General features: G+C 55.6%; 2 protein-coding genes across 2 annotated transcripts in view; one reads left to right on the top strand and one right to left on the bottom strand.

The window, feature by feature from the left end:
- Nucleotides 1-14,085, top strand: part of PSMB7 (proteasome subunit beta 7) — an 84,082-nt gene extending 69,997 nt beyond the window's left edge. The window contains exon 11 of the mRNA XM_021710930.1: nucleotides 14,073-14,085. The gene's annotated coding sequence lies outside the window, so the exon portion shown is untranslated. The remainder of the gene's footprint in view (nucleotides 1-14,072) is intronic.
- The window catches only part of NEK6 (NIMA related kinase 6), a 55,440-nt gene that overhangs the window by 6,001 nt on the left and 35,018 nt on the right, over nucleotides 1-14,421 (bottom strand). The window contains exon 8 of the mRNA XM_008055088.2: nucleotides 6,610-6,704. Within this exon, the coding sequence (XP_008053279.1) occupies nucleotides 6,610-6,704 (95 nt within the window). The remainder of the gene's footprint in view (nucleotides 1-6,609; nucleotides 6,705-14,421) is intronic.

Below are 14,421 nucleotides of genomic sequence, written 5' to 3'. Positions count from 1 at the left end.
TTGTCACTCCCGCTCACTGTCGCCTACTGCCGAGGGACGGCCCAGTGCTGCCTGCTAATGAAATGCCGTTGAGTAAGCATGCCTGCCTGTCCGCTTGGCCCTGGTTCCCTTCTGAGGATCCAGGCTGCCAGGGCCACTCTGCTGTGGCTTCCTGACCAAGGGCCCTGGCTCTGGCTGCAATGGGGCATTGGGCAGACTCCTCCCTTGTCCTTATGCCCTGCAGGGTGGGCCAGAGGGCCCTACCTCAAGGCAGAAGGAGCCCACGGCAGCAGGGTTTGTGAGTTTCCTGGTCTTCCCCATCCTCTGTTCACCTGTGAGCCCCAGAGCAGGGTCTGCCTGACCCAGGGAAGCTTCAGAGCCCTGGCAGCATCCTTGGGTTTGCAGATGCCCTTTGGGAAGGCAGCAGAGTGTGGCCTGGAGATTTTGGAGTTTCCTGAGACCCAAATCCAGCACCTGTGGGTCCAGGTGCCTAGGCCATGCCAAGTGCTCTCAGGTGGCTGTTTAGGGACAGCATTCTCTCTCACTGACCAGGGGCTCGGGCCCCTCTGTGGGTCGAGAACCCTTCTGGACCATGAAAGCACCCCTGCAGAAAGGCTGCAGAGAGAGAGGCTCTGGCCTTGGCAGGGGAAGGATGAGTATTCAGAGGCCCTGCTCACTTAGGGGTCCGCCGACCTGACCGGGAGCTAGCTTTACCGTTGAGTCTGCAATGGCGTCACAAGGGTGATGCATTGCCAGTAATTATGAAAACCTCAGGTGCAAAGGGTTAATTGGGCAGCTTTAAAAGACATCTGTTGCCATAGTAGAGAGCAGCTGAGACTTCAGGGCGGTCACTTGGGGCGATCTGGGTGTCCTCCCAGTCATGGCTGGAGGATTAGGATGGATTTTCCTGGAAATGGCTTCTGTTTGGAGTAGAAAGGACATTTACATGTTGGCCCCGTTCATGCGGGCCCTTGTTTTTCATGTGTCTGGCCTGGGAGAGGAACTGCTCGACCTCCAACAAGCCAATCTGATCTGACTTTTACAAACCTCGATGCTCAGGACTCCAAATGCCCCAGGAAACTGGAGGGGGCAGGGAGCCCCCAGATTCAAATCACTTCTCCATTCTCCCCAGTGCCTTCCCTACATCATCTGAGAGCAGCTTTTGGAATAGGGTCAACAGTGGGCCACCCCAGCCTTCCCTGCTCCCAGGGGCTCCTCCATTTGTAGACAGACTCCAGCAGAGCAGCATCCTGACCGACTCCCCCTCCTGCTGTCGGCCCCGGGCCTTCCTCCCAGGTCAGGGTGATGGGCTGTGAAGGAACCTCTGGGCTGCTGGGAAGAGAACGATTCCCCGCTGGTGAGATCTTCTCATGCCGGTGCCCACCCGGCCCCTGACTGGTTGAAGTAGAAGAGGAATTGCCGTCTGGGGCTGATCTAGGACCTTGTTAGGGCTGCGGAAGCCATGGCTCTCAGCCCTGCTTCTCAAATGCAACATTTCTTCTCTCGGGTATCATCGGGGTGACACACAGCCAAGGAAAAGGGAGCGGGTGGGCCCTGGCCCCTGCGGGGAGGGCTCTAAGAAACTGGTGTGTGATCTGAGAATGTCAAGAGGAGAAGGGGAACTGACTTCAGCAAGAACAGCAATCGCATCTGATGCCCGCCTGTCAGCAGCGCCTCAGTCTCCCATCTTGTCACCCAGTTGTCTCCGAGCACACCCCAGCAGAATTCCATAGCAGACCCCGGGCTCGGCACAGCTGACCTTTCCCCTCTGTCTTGCTGGGTCTCAGTCCCACAAGAGGCCCTCGAGGCTGCATGGGGAGGCCCTTCCATGAGGATCCCAAGGCAGGCACCAAATAAGCCCCTTCAGCTCCATGCTCAGAGCTGAGCTCCATGTAAATAAGTAAATTCTGCAAAGCTCAGGCAGCCTGCTGTGTGCCTCCATGGGCGTGCTGGGTAATGAAAATAAAGCACCGGGTCTTCCGACAGTCATGCTCAGGCATCCGATGTGCTCCTGGCCGAGGAGCCCCTGCGGCGGGCTCCTTGCAGCCCAGCCTGCGAGCCTTGAATCAAGCGGGTGTCCGTGGCAGCAATGCAGAGCCACCTGGCACGTCTCCTGATGTTGACCTTCCAAGACACTCCATGGGGCACCACAGAGGGCCATAGGCCGGGTGTGGTGCTTGGTGGCGGCTCTGCGCTGGCCACGGGTCAGCCTCGGCAACTTCAGGTGACCTCAGGGAGTCCTCAGTGATAGCTGGATGCCCAGGTTCCAAAGGGGGTGTGATGGGCTCCATAATGGGCCCCAGAGACACCCATGTAAACGTCACCTCATAGGACAAGTAGGATTTTGCGGGTATGATTAAATTTAGGGTCCTGAGGTGGGAGATTATTCTAGGTCATCCAGATGGGCTCCATGTAACCACAGGGCTCTTTTGAGAGGGATGCAGGGGGACATGCCTGCAAAAGAGGAGTAGGAGACATGCCAATGGAGGCAGGAGTCTGGAGCCCACTAGGAGAAGCCCTGGAGCGCAGGCAGGAGAGGCCAAGGAGGAAGCCGCCTTGGCCGGAGAGACGGAGTTTGGGTTTCTGGCCTGCAGAACTGGAAAAGAATTCATGTATGACATTTGAAGCCATCAGCATTGGGAATAGGTTACTGCAGCCGCAGGAAACGATGAAGGGGCTTCTGGGACTTCCCAGGCTACACTGGGGCTCGGGGAAGGGAAGGTCTTTTGGGGCCATCCTGATCGCGGTGTGTTCCACCAAGGAACCCTCAGATTCCTGAATCTGGAGGGGGCGGGGCTCTGTCACAGCTCTCCAGTTGGTGCCCCTGGAGGACACAACAGGCTGTGGAACAGGAGGCTCAGTCGTGACTGCAGGATGTCTCCTTCCAATTACCACAGCCCTGGGCTCGAGGCAGCCCCTCCCTGTCTGCCAGGGCACACCCGCTCCCTCTTCCTCTACTGGGCTGCAGGAGTGGGGAGGGATACCACCTGGGGCAGAGCCCCTACCCTGTTCCCCTTGGAGGGGCTGGCGTGGTCCTGCCAGCCATGCAAACCCTCTTTTGTGGGGGGTCAGGGCCATCAGGTTGAGATTGGTGTCGCTGTCCCTGAGGACTGGATTGATTTGTTTCATTGACTTCCCACTTCCGACATGTCCCTCTCTGGCTGATGCCCCACTGCCCGCTCACCCCCAACAAACAAATCAACTCTGCAGAGCTCAAGCCTGGAAGCGGGGGAGCCACCAAGGTGGAATGCTGCCTCGTTAGACATGCGTTCAGGTGCCCATGAGGAGGACTAGAAGGGCAACTGCCTACCAGGAGTCCGGTGAGGCTGCTGCTGTGGGCCTGGCACAGCTGGCTAGGCTGTGTCTGCCTCCTCAGAGAAGCCGAGACAAAGGCTTGGGCAGGGAACAGGGCTGACCACTGCAGGGCCGCTCTTGGGCGGAAGGCTTGGCACACGCGGAGGGAACCAGCTGCTGCCCTCCCCGGCCCAGCCCTGGGGAGATGCACTCAGCTCTGTCACCCATCAGCCTGCGTGTGTTTGTGGATGTTTGGAGCCCCTCGTGGTTCATGGAGGGCAAGAAGCAGTTTACGAAAATGCAAAGCGCAGAAAAAGGAAGAAAACCATCTGGACGAGGGGCTGTGTACACGAGGATGGGAGGACAAAGCAGAGTGCTCCCCAGGGACTGACACTGAGCTGTACTTTGGCTTCCTGCTGGCCAAAGCAGAAAGGGAAATGTGGCAAGCTGCAGGGTCTCCCACCTGAGGTGGGCAGAGGTGTCAGTGCTCAGCTTGCACTGCGTCAGTGGCTTGGACAAGCCTGAGGGCCCCCTCTGAGTCGGGTGCTTCCCACAAGGCAGACCGGGACCCCATTCTATACACAGTACGGCTGGAGCCCATGGGGGCTGCCTTGCCCCAGATCTTCCTGTGGGTGAGGGCTGGAGCTGCGGCTTGGAGCTTGCATCCTTCTGACCAGTCTGGGCTCCTGGCAGGTCCCTGCGTCTCTCACCCAAAGTCCCAGCTCTGAGTTAAGCACACTCGCCTGACTGCCTACTATGCCTACTACCTGCTTGGGCCCTGGGTGACCCAAAACAGCTGTCCTTGCCCCTAGGATCTGGCACCAGGTAGATGACACCCACTCAGAGGGAGGTCTGAATCACCTCATCAGACCCTAGGCCAGGGCAGGCTGGGGGGCTGTTGACCCTGGAGCACTGAGCTGGGTGACAGCTGGCCTTGGCTTTGTCACTGGCCTTGGTGGTCACAGTGTTCACCTGCAGAAGTGTCTGGACTTGAGGGATGGCCAGAGAGACCCTGAGTTCATGATTCATCTTGGGTGACAAACATCAATACCACAGCAGCTGTGTAACACGGCACTCCTCCTGACCCTGGGGCCCTGTCCATCTGGTTTCAATGACTTCTCAGTAAAATAACAAACACCCTTCCTGGGACTTCATAAATGTGCAGGCATGTAGGGCACCCAATACAAGCAGGTTTCTTTTCTGTTATTGCTGGGAAGAGTTCTGATTTTCATTTCTTTTCTCTCTTGATAAAGACACTGACTTCCCTCTAATTCCTTCTGCAGCCACACCCTCCTCAGGTTCCCCCACCTGTTCAACACCCCTAACTCCAAACCCACCCAGAAGCCGGGCTATAAAGAGATGGGGACGGGGGGAGGATACACAGCTCAGCCCCCTTTCACCAGTGGAGGCCCCCTTCACTGCTCTGCACTCCCTGAGCCTCGGCAGCTGCAGCTAGGTGCTTATTAAAAGAACTTCTAGCCGGGCTCGGTGGCTCAGCCTGTAATCCCGCGCCTTTGGGAGGCTGAGGTGAGTGGATTGCCTGAGCCTGTGGGTTCGAGACCCGCCTGGGCAGCGAGACCTCATCTCTCCAATAAATCAAAAAATCAGCCAGGCGTGGTAGTGCATGCCTGTAATTCTGGTTACTCGGAAGGCTGAGGCGGAAGGATCGCCGGAGCCCAGCAGGCGAGGCTGAGGTGGCCGGGAGCGGCCACTGCACTCCAGTCTGGGTGACTGAGTGAGACTCCAACTCAAAAAAAAAATCCTCCAAACCATGCCCTGTGGAGCCCTGGAACGAGAACATAGCCTACTTCCCAGCTCCGAATGCCAGGGCCCAACTCTCCACAAACCCTCCAGACAACACAGCTGGTCACCCACATCTGCTGACCTCTGGGAGGAGGGGGTCCAAAGCACCGATGCCACAAGGTTCACTCCTCCAGCCGATCTTTTTAAGTGAGATACTTGTACTTATTAGTAGCAGGCCACTGGCTTAAAAATAAAGGTGTCGTGAAGCTGACACCTTGCAAAAGGACCAGAGTTTTGATCAGATAGTCTAAGACTACAGTGTGGGGAGGAAACATCTTACTGCCAAAAGAGCCTGGCCACAAGAGTAGCCATGGTCCCCACGTGGCCCAGCAAGGCAGGGGATTCCTCGCGCTCATACCCAAGGGCTGTGAGGTCAGTCCTTGGGGTTGACAGTCCCAAGGAGGCAAAGAAACAGAACACTCAAAGCAGCTGGACACACTGTCCTGAGTGTCACTGCTGTTGACCATCACTGGCCACATTGACTTGATTAAGGTAATTTCAGCATATCTGCTGCAAAGCAGACCCCACATATGCACAAGTGGGTTCCAGGGAAAGTGGAAAACTTTTCAAGGTGCGATCTCAAAACCAAGCCGTGCTTGGTGTCTCACAGCCCCTGCAGGTCTCCAAGGCCCTTTCCTGTCTGACATTTTATTTATCAGGACTGTGACAATGCAGGACAGGTACTGATATCCCCATTTTACAAATGGGGAGATGACTCAGCAAGATGGATGGAATCCTGGAGCCACCCAGCATTAGGGGGACCAGGGACAAAGTGGCAGGAGGGTGGGACTGCCAATTTGAGACCCCAGGGGGTTCAGGCCCTCCTGTCGGTGGCTGCAATGGGTTCAGCTCTTAGAGTGGCTGCTGCTCCCTAGACCCCAGTTACCTGGAGCCCCAGTGTGGCTGGCCAAAATAGGTGGGGCTTCCATTTATTCATACTGTCTCAAGTCTGGGCCCACCAAGACTCAGATAGGCTCCTGTCCCTTGGTCCATGCGGCCACCAGATCTGGAAATGGCTATCCAATGGCTCCATTCAGGACTCAGGGGAGGGGTGGTAGTCTCCAGTGAGAGCCCTGTTGCTGGGCCTGGAGGAATGGGGCCACCCTCCAGTGGGAAGCGATGCAGAGTCATGAGCAGATCTGTCTCCTGTCCCCAGCACCCTGTGTGGGGCCTGATCCATGGCCAATAATGAACAATGAACATCATCATCAGCGTGTTAACATGGTTGCCAGGGAAAACAGCGGCAGCTGGAAGTCTGGGGCCAGCACGAGTTGTCTGAGAAGCTAGATCCCTGCCTGTGTTCTCTCTGTCTGCTTCCAGTCCATCCCCCTTCCTGGTCCTGAGCAGCTCAAGGGCAAGACCAGGGCCCACGCTGGGCTGCCAGGGTGAAGGACAGGCCCTGGTGGCACCGGTGCCTTGGGCGGACGTGACATACCTGGTTCCCCTGCTGAGTTGGGGAGGATAAGCCCTGCCCTAACTGGGCACCCCATGCATGCCCTGCCTAATGCCGCAGAGCTGCGGCCAGGGGCTCACCTCGTACAGCAAACAACCCAGGGACCAGATGTCGGACTTGAAGTTGTAGCCATTCTCATGAATCCTCTCCGGCGACATGTAGTATGGTGTCCCGACTGAAACACAGCAAAGGTGGGTGCTTACACTCCATGCAGGGACAGCGGGAGGAGTCCAGGGCCGTGCGGGATGGGAGGGCACATGGGAACTGGGGAGAGACCGGGCTCCAGTCTCTGAGCAGCCCCCTCTTCCTCTCTGGGCCTGTCCCCTCTATCAGATGAGATGTTGGGGACAAATTGGAGGACCCCACACTAGTTAGGCATTAGAGGACTGGGGACTTTAAGTAGATTCCCTGGACCCACCGAGACCTAAGAATCAGGCTGGGGCTGGGTAGCTGGGCTTGGTATTTCTGCCAATTTCCAATGGAATGGGATGCTGTGGCCAGATGTCCTTTAAGGTGACTGAATCCCACAAGAGTCAGGATCAGGCTCTCAACAGTGAAAGGAAAACCACCATGTTGAGGATGAGCAAGCATTTCACGTGTTACCTCATCCCTGGTCCCAACAGTCCCAGGAGGAGGCATCCCAGTTTTCAGATGGAGAAAATGAGGCTCAGACAGGTGAAGAGACTTGCATAAAAGTGGTGGGAATGGGTTCAAACCCAGACTCTCAGGCTCCAGAAACTGAACACACAGCACTGATCAGCACGTCCACACTGGGGGTGGCTTCTTAAACAGGATAGAAAAAGCACCCGCCACAAAAGAAAAGATCTGTAAGTCTTTCATGTCAGTTGATCAAAATACACCATGCAGAGAGCTAAAAGGGCAAATATAGTACTGGGAGAAAATCATCTCATACCATTTACCACACAGTAGGCTCATATGTGGGATACAGTTTAAAGTTTCTAAAATCACTAAGTAGAAGACAAACAACCCCCTTCCTTCTTTAAATGAGCACAAGACCCTGCACTTCACAAAAGAGAACATTCAAACGGCCAATGCACATGCAATGGCACTGTTTTTCTTATGACTCATCAGGGAAGTGCAAATTAAGTCACGATGAGGCACAACTACACACCTATCTGAGTGGCTAAAGACAAAAGGCCAAAGTTCAAAGCCAAAGGTAAGGATGGGGGTCAGCTGCCAGGAAGAAGGCCAGAGGGCTTCAGGGCCTGCCCTCAGGGTCCCTATTCTTCCCCCAGGAAAGGCCAGCAAAAGGAAACTGAGGGGGTATGCCCTATTCTCCCAGTCCCTGCAGGACACACTTTTGAAGAGCTGGAGCTGCAAAGATGGGAGGATATTCTGGGAAGGAGTGAGCTCCCCATCACTAGAGGCATGAAAACGGCAGCAGAAGGGGTGTTCCAATAGGTGTGGAGTGAGGTCCAGGAATCTAGATTTGTAACCTGAGTTTCTGGTATCAACCCATTTGGAGACTGACGGTTTGGAGGCTTTAGGAGTGGATTTGTAAGGTCGCTATAGCAGAACATTCTCAGTGGCCTGGAGACACCGTATCATGAGAAAGAGGCTGCTGGTGATCTAACCACCATCTATGAGGGATGCTGAAGTCCAATGTGGCAGATGCTGGGCTGAGACAGATACGATGAAAGAAGGGTCCTGGTCCCCAGAACAGACCACTCAGTGAGCTAGACTTTGAAAGCAGCAGGCCCAGGCTGCAGAGTTTTGTGAGCAAAAGAGGTTTCGGGGCAAACACAGGATGGGTAACTTTTCATTTTGCCAAGGATGGACATCTAAAAAACACAAAAGCCCCAACTATCTCCTAGTGTCAGTATTATTTGGGGCGGGGGAAGCCAGCTTAACACTATTTGGAAAACTCATACTTTCAAAGTCAAGGACAGTTCTTTGCAAATGAAAAGTTGAACTTTTTGAATTTGATGGCATTCTTGTTTTTCTTATTGTACCGAGATGGATGAAACACTCCATCCTGCTCATGCAGAGAGGCTGTGGACAGTGCTGGAAGCCTCTGCTCTGGGCTGCGAGTTCCCAGGGCTGGCCCTTGTCTGCCAGGTGTCCCAGCACCCTGTGCAGGACAGCCTGTGGTGGGTGCCCTGTGAGTATCCACCACTGAGTCACACAGTCCATCTGCATGCTGTCCATCAGACAGGGCGTGTCAGTGCTAACAGCTCTTTCTTGCAGCCCACTGCACTGCTTATTGAACTGATGGTGGCCTGAGAGGACCATCTGTATGAGCTCAAGCGTCCCAAACATGATTACTACCTTATCAGGAGACCAAGCTCCCTTTCATGGCAAGAATCCTGACACAAGGACAGCAGACATCACTTAAAGACAGGATTTTGAGAAACGTGTCATCCTTTATGGCTGACATCACGGGGCTAATTGCTCTTCAGCAGGAAGTGTGTCAGTCAACACAGGAATCTGCGTGGGATTCTCTGGGAAAGCAAATTGTGGCTTCCAGTAGCAACACCTTGTACGTGCCGGTCGTGAGGGAGCAAAGCTAAATGCACAGCCAAGTGGGAAACATACAACTTGCCACAGTCAAGCCACATGTTGGACTGAACAGTTCTCGGCTAACCATGGGAACCTAAGGACAACTGGAAGTGGATTCTAGCACCCAGGGTGCATGACAACGTAGGGATGATGGGGTACACGTGGAGGCAATGGGGAACAGATGGCAGTCAGGGGCCTGTCCTTAGTGAGGGACAGCAGCGTCCACTGTTGCTGACCCTGACAGCTCTTCCCACCCATTTTGGCTCTGCCAGGGTCTCTAAGGGGGGTCTCTGCAGGGAGAGGTGACCCGCAGAGTGGCCAGGGCCAGGGCTAGGGCTATGGCCTGGGCCATTTTGGGCAGGCTTGTCTGAAAGCAAGGGCTCTGAGGCCTGGCCCCATCCTGGATCCTCCACGTCAGCCCCAGCCCCAGCCTGCTCTTCAGTTGCCCCTGCACCTTGACACATGCTGCTCCCTTTGCCACCGGGCATGCTCCTCTAAGATCCGCCTTAAACCACCCCTGCCCTGCCAGGGGGAGCCAGATGCTCAGCTGGCTGACCATGTGGTTTGTCTCTCTCTGTTCAGTCACCACTTTCTCCCTCTGCCGACAGATCCCTGCCTTGGCCTGGCTTGTGGCGAAAGCCTGGGGCACACAGGCAGAGAGAGGCTCAGGGGTGCTGACCCTCCTTCCCCTCCACTCGCCACTCCCCCCTGCTCCTTCTGCTCACCGCAGTTTCCACTGGTATAAAGACAAAAGGCAGACGCCCCAATGCAGTTTGGCGCTTTCTTCTAAGATGCCATCCACGCATCCTTCATCCTTCTGTCTGTCCCTCCATCTATTGTCTACCCACCCACCTATCCAGTCGTCCATCACCCATTCACTCATTCATTTGTCCATCAGTCTGTCTGTCCAGCATGTCTGTCCAGCCAGCCATCCCCCCAACCATCCATCACCTACCCATCCACTGCGCATCCATCTATCCACCCACCCATCACTCCTCCATCCAACCATCCACCCCTCATCCACTCATCCCTCATCCACCCATCTACGCACCCACCTACCCATTACCCATCCATCCATCCAACTCCCACTCACCCATCACCCATCTATCCACCTGTCACCCATCCATCCAATCATCCATCCATCCACCCACTATCTATCCATCCATCCACTTACCCATCCACTCACCCCTCATCCATCCACCCATCCAATCCTTCATCCACCTGCCATCCAACCATCCATCCACCCACCCACCCACCCATCCATGCATCAACACATCACCCTTCCATTCATCCATCTACCCACCCATCACCCATGTAATTATCTATCTATCCATTCACCCACCCATTCATACCCATCCATCCAACAATCCTCCCAACAATCCATCCATCCATCTACCCACCCACCCATCTACACCAAAGGTTAGGGCCCATCAGGAACTGTCTGTCCCAGGAAGTGTCCAGAAGAAGCCAGCTGACCACATCTATCACAGAAAGTCCGGACTAATCAGTGGTGACAGCACTGTAATCCCAGCACTTTGGGAGGCCGAGGCGAGGGGATTGCCTGAGCCTGTGGGTTTGAGACCCGCCCAGGCACCTTGGCGAGACCTTGTCTCTACAATAAATCAAAAATTAGCTGGGTGTGATAGCACGCGCCTGTAATTCCTGCTACTTGGAAGGCTGAGGCGGAAGGATTGCTGGAGCCCAGCGGGTCGAGGCTGCGGTGGCCAGAAGCATGCCACTGCCCTCCAGTCTGGGCAACAGAGTGGGACCCCGATTCAAAAAAGAAAAAAGAAATCTGAATCCCCAGCCCAACTGCGGGCCTGTGGGGTCATTATCTTCAGGGGTGGAACTTGGATACCTGCATCTCTCACAGGCCCCTGGGAGTTTCTGATATATGTAAAGTCTGAGAGGAGCTGCCACAAAGTCTCACTCATCTACCTGTTCATTCTTTCAGATGCTCAGTAAATATCTGTGGAACTAAAAAGTAAATAAAGTGACTTTATGCAGCATTAACTGAGTGAGGTTTGGCCTATCCCATGCCGGGCACAGAGTCCTCACGTCCCCACCTCCTGGCAGATGCTCCAGTCCCCTGACCCAGGAGAGAGGGTTTCCCCTTGGTCTGTGCATCCCAAAGTTGGGGTGCTCTGCCTTACCAGGTGTCCTCAACTTGTGCCAGGAGTGCATGGAGCTACAGGGGGTGAACACAGCACCCCTTCCTGTAATGCCAGTTTTATCTGGGAATAAGTCACGTAAAACCTGATTTTTATGCCGACAACAAATACTCAAATATTACAGAGTACAATGCACAACTTGCAAGAGTTTTAAAGATAAAACGAAAGGCTTCAAAGAAACCTCAGCTTGCAGCGGGCCACTGGAGGATGTGTCCCTCGACCCCAGGAGAGTGAGGATTCTGGGAAGAGTGGGAGAAGCTGGCAGGAGGTGCTGCCTCCACGGACGGGGCCCTGCCTGGGGGGAGCCCCGTGGGCAGCATGGCTGGCCTATCCCAGCCCATCGCCCGCCATGTTTCAAGCCGAGGCAGAGCTGTGCACAGCCTGGGTCTCAACCCGCTCCCAGCAACTCCCACTGCCCCTCCTCGCAGTGGGGGATGGAGCTGTGCGTATGCAAGAGGAGCCTCACAAACCCTGACCTTCTGTACCGAGAACTCCCCGATTTCAAACCCAGCAGGTATCAGAGGAGAGCGCGGGACCTCAAAGGCGGAGGCTGATTAAAGGGGCCCTGTTTCCGAGATGCGCCACTCCTGTCAAACAAACTTTGCCATGCTTTGAAATGCTTGTGGTGTTTGAAACACGTTCCTTAGATACAGAAAAGGCAGACTTCATGAGAAGGAGAGGCTGGTGTCTGCACACTGCCCCTCTTCCCCAAATGGTGGAACGGAAAACAGCTGGAGAAACGTGGTCTCATTGCCGACATCCATCCACTGGGTGGGACAAGGGGCTGTACTTCAGTGTCAGATCCTTGACTGGGGAGGCAGGGGCAGGTGGAGACCTCGGTGCCTTGGCGCTGGGCCTGGCTGGCTCGACCTGCTGGCTCACTGTCTGAGAACAGAAACTTTCTCTCAGCTTCAGTCTCCCACTCAGCCTCGGGTTCCCTCTCTGGAAAATGGGAGGTGATTGTTAGAACAGTGTTGAGTTACAGTGAACACGAAATGGATTCTCTTCCTGGGCTGTGGGCTCATAGCGCAGGGGCCGAGCCGAGGGTCTGGCACAGATGCTTGCTGAATGAATGAATGAGTGAACAAGTCAATGAGCTGTCGTCTGTAAACGAGGTCCGAGTTAATTCTTTACATGCTGCCCTCTTAAGACCCCGCCTCAACTCTGATGTCAGCTCTTCTCTTTCTAACACGTGCCCCTGAAAATGCCAGGAACGTGGCAGCCCATGACCTGCCTCCCTGAGGTCAGTGCTCAGAACCCTGGCTGACCCTCAGGCCTGAGCTATCTGTTAAAGCAGGACTGCTGGGCCCAAGGGACTGCAGGGTTGATCCCAGACATCCTGCGCCGTCGGGATGGCCCGTGGGGTGCGGCCCACACAGGAAGAGGCTGGAGACATATCTGTGCAGTCCTCCGGTCCTCCGTGCCTGTGCCAACAGGCGTCCCCAGGGATGCCTGGCACGGGGGATGTCCATATACTCAGCAAACATCCCACAAGGCCCCCTGGTGCCAGGTCCAGTCACAGGCATGTCATGGCACAGCGTAGTCCCCAGCTAGGCAGCACTGCCACAGGGAGAGGAGGCTCCCTCCTTCCCCGCGGGCCCTGACAAGCCCCCAGATCCCTCATGGACATTCACTGCTGATGATGCTGAATGGGCGCGTCCTCATACGATCAGGCACTCAGAGCCCTATAAGGTGCCCACACCTGAGGGCTCCGGGGGAATCCTCTGGACCCCTTCCCTGGGTACCTGCAACCCAACCCTTCTCTAGGCCATGCTGTGGCTGGTGCCCCGAGAAAAGCACCTGGACCTGAGGTGACTCCCTGCAGGGTTCCAGTACCCGCCTGCTGGGTGGCCACAGGGATGTGGTCTCACCTCTCTGAGCCTCAGTTTCCTCCCTGTAAGACAGAGATAATAAGTCTTGTGGTGGTGATTTACATAAAATCAACATGTTTTTCAAATGTTTTGCTAAGCCTCGTTTTTGTCCTTTTCTGCAAGTGTGGTGGCCACAGAAAACCAAAGTCAGGGCAGCTCTGGAAGGGGCTGAGCTGGTCATGGGCTCCAGGTCACCCTGGCTCCTTGTGGTGTTATTTAAATCATAGAGCATGACACCTGCCTGTGCATGGTGGGCCCTCAGGAAACAGTCCCACCCGTCCCCTTGCCTTGCCACCAGAGCCTATGTCTGTCCCCTCAAAAACAGGGAAGACTGCATAATGGCACGTCCCCTGCACCCAGCCCAGGGCCAGACAGCCCACTCAAAGAAGAAGGAACATAGGCCCTGTTGCCAGGCCAAGCGCAGGAGGCTCAACGTGCCTGGACCGGTGAGTACCAACAGGGTCGCCCCAGCCCGGCCTGGGCGTAAGTTGGCCTCCCTCCCCCGCCAGCCCGTGGCCGCCCTGTCACTGCCGCCGCGAGCCAGGCCTGTGCGCCTACTCTCCCAGCCCCACAATTTGTCTTGCAGCTGCTGCCGTTGCTTGGAGCGAGACACTTGCTTGTAGCTTGTGAGCTGTGTATAGGCAAATCTTTCATTTTTCTTTCATTACGCCGGCGTGTACTGTCACTTAATTTTTATGTATGCAATCCTTTCTGACAAATATGATCTGCTGCCTGGTAATTCGTCTGACGCTCATTCTGTTCTGCGCTCTAATTACGGCTCCTATTCCTGACACCGAGGCAGCCGCTCTGCCACCGCTGGGTACCGCACCTGTCAGCCCGACCATGCCACTGACTAATGCCCTTTCATGCCAGCCTCGTGTTAGCAAATACAGAGGCGGGGAGGGGGCTGAGGGCGGGGGAGGCGGGAAGAGAGCAGATTTGCATAAGCCCAGTTCTCGGGTCAGCAGCCTTAGGAGAAAGGTGGTTGCCGGGGCAACACAGCTGCCACCCCAGCGTTCCCACGTAGTAGGTGCGCACTGGACGTGGCAGATGCATAATTCATACCCACGCACAGGGTGTGAAGGGGCCCCTGCCCCCGTGTCCTTTCTGAGTCACGATGCCGTGGTAATTAGTTCAGTCTCTGGCCCGACCAATGCGTGTGCGAGACTTAGCTGTTTGCAGAGCCTCCTCCAGGTCCTGGGCTTTGACCCTGCACTGATTGTCCCTGTCCTGTTGCCTGGGTGGGTGGCGGCTCTTGGTACCGGGAGCCTGTCCTGTGAACAGGGCCTTGCGGAGCTCCTGCACAGGCCTCAGCTCAGTGGGCACCTCC

This window comes from Carlito syrichta, unplaced genomic scaffold, assembly GCF_000164805.1.
Source record: "Carlito syrichta isolate Samal-C Ts95f unplaced genomic scaffold, Tarsius_syrichta-2.0.1 Scaffold301655, whole genome shotgun sequence".
Lineage (NCBI taxonomy): Eukaryota > Metazoa > Chordata > Mammalia > Primates > Tarsiidae > Carlito > Carlito syrichta.
This window is presented reverse-complemented; position numbering and strand designations above follow the sequence as displayed.